The 2,500-nt window shown below is 44.9% G+C and overlaps 1 protein-coding gene across 1 annotated transcript in view; it reads right to left on the bottom strand.

The window, feature by feature from the left end:
* Positions 1-2,500, bottom strand: part of LOC143281369 (neuroendocrine convertase 2-like) — a 209,500-nt gene that overhangs the window by 62,932 nt on the left and 144,068 nt on the right. The window contains 1 exon segment of the mRNA XM_076586573.1: positions 644-752. Within this exon segment, the coding sequence (XP_076442688.1) occupies positions 644-752 (109 nt within the window).

Raw genomic sequence — 2,500 nt, 5'->3', positions numbered from 1 at the left:
TGGGGGCTGTATGGGGGTTAACAGGAAGATGTTTGATGCAGTGGTGGTGGTGGTGGTCGTGGCGCGATGATGAAAGAGGAGGAGAAAGAGGGCGGTTGAGGGTAGGGGTGAGAGGGGTGGTGGTGAGGGTGGGTGGGGGGGGGGCGGTGGCTGTAGATAACGAGCTCAGCGGGAGAGGGCAAAGATCATTTGTAAAGAGACAAGACAAGACAAGACAAGACAGCGTCGTTGGGAAGGAGACAGGGCTCTTGTCGTGGAGACCTACCGAATGACTGTCATTAACAATGCATGCAGCCTGGCCTGTCTGCACTTTCACGGAAACCTTCTGCGTTGGAATGGAAAGAATGGAATAGCTAGGGTGTGTGTGTGTGTGTGTGTGTGTGTGTGTGTGTGTGTGTGTGTGTGTGTGTGTGTGTGTGTGTGTGTGTGTGTGTGTGTGTGTGTGTGTGTGTGTGTGTGAGCACAGATGATTCAGTGCATGTTTGCATGGAAACATGCATTCATGCAGACATACATACATACATACATACATACATATATACACCCCTTTGTGTTCACACACACACACACACACACACACACACACACACACACACACACACATCACATCACATCACATCACACGAAGAACACATCCACTGACCATCGTCCATGATAGCTGTGGTCACGCCTTTGCCCGTGTAGCCCATGTTCCACGCCTCCACCACGTTCAGGTCAAGGCCGGGCACTCCCTTTGACTGCCCCGTGTTCCGCTGTGCAAACATACAATAAAATATGCCCATGATTTGGTCTAGGCGACAGCATCTTGGACAAACATACCATAAAGGTGACCAGGATGATATCTGGGCGACAGTATCTTGTACAAACATACCATAATAGGTGCCCAGGATGAGGTCTAGGTGACAGTATCTTGTACAAACATACCATACAAGGTGCCCATGATTTGGTCTAGGCGACAGTATCTTGTACAAACATACCATAAAAGGTGACCATGATTTGGTCTAGGCGACAGTATCTTGTACAAACATACCATAAAAGGTGCCCAGGATGAGGTCTAGGCGACAGTATCTTGTACAAACATACCATAAAAGGTGGCCATGATGTGGTCTAGGCGACAGTATCTTGTACAAACATACCATAAAAGGTGGCCATGATTTGGTCTAGGCGACAGTATCTTGTACAAACATACCATAAAAGGTGGCCATGATGTGGTCTAGGCGACAGTATCTTGTACAAACATACCATAAAAGGTGGCCATGATTTGGTCTAGGCGACAGTATCTTGTACAAACATACCATGAAAGGTGACCATGATTTGGTCTAGGCGACAGTATCTTGTACAAACATACCATAAAAGGTGGCCATGATGTGGTCTAGGTGACAGCATCTTGTACAAACATACCATAAAAGGTGACCATGATTTGGTCTAGGCGACAGTATCTTGTACAAACATACCATAAAAGGTGGCCATGATGTGGTCTAGGCGACAGTATCTTGTAACAGCAGCAACATGAAAGGTAACCATGATTTGGTCTAGGCGACAGTATCTTGTACAAACATACCATGAAAGGTGACCATGATTTTGGTCTAGGCGACAGCATCTTGTGCAAACATATCATACAGGTGACCAATATTTGGTCTAGGCGACAGCATCTTGTACAAACACACCATAAAGGTGCCCAGGATGAGGTCTAGGCGACAGTATCTTGTACAAACATACCATAAAAGGTGGCCATGATTTGGTCTAGGCGACAGTATCTTGTACAAACATACCATAAAAGGTGCCCATTATGAGGTCTAGGCGACAGTATCTTGTACAAACATACCATAAAGGTGCCCAGGATGAGGTCTAGGCGACAGTATCTTGCTCAAACATACGATAAAAGGTGCCCATTATGAGGTCTAGGCGACAGTATCTTGATCAAACATACGATAAAAGGTGCCCAGGATGAGGTCAAGGCGACAGAATCTTATACAAACATACCATACAAGGTGCCCAGGATGATATCTGGGCGACAGTATCTTGTACAAACATACCATAAAAGGTGCCCATGATTTGGTCTAGGCGACAGCATCTTATACAAATATACCATACAAGGTGCCCATGACGTCTAGGCGACAGCATCTTGCTCAAACATACCATAAAGGTGACCAGGATGATATCTAGGCGACAGTATCTTGTACAAACATACCATAAAAGGTGCCCATTATGAGGTCTAGGCGACAGTATCTTGTACAAACATACCATAAAAGGTGCCCATTATGAGGTCTAGGAGACAGCATCTTGCGCAGACAGACCATGTTAATAATTACCAGGATGGAGTCTAGTTAAAAAACAAAAAAACAAAAACAAACATCATGTACAGACAAACCATAATAATTTTCAGGATAAGGCCAAGTCAACATCATGAGAAGACAGATAATAATAATAATCATCAGGATAAGGTCAAATCAACAGCATCATGCAACAGGCATGCCATATTAAGCATCAGGATTATCTC

This window comes from Babylonia areolata, chromosome 4, assembly GCF_041734735.1.
Source record: "Babylonia areolata isolate BAREFJ2019XMU chromosome 4, ASM4173473v1, whole genome shotgun sequence".
NCBI classification, from domain to species: domain Eukaryota; kingdom Metazoa; phylum Mollusca; class Gastropoda; order Neogastropoda; family Buccinidae; genus Babylonia; species Babylonia areolata.
Note: the sequence above shows the minus strand (reverse complement) of the source record. Positions and strands in the feature narration are given on the sequence as shown.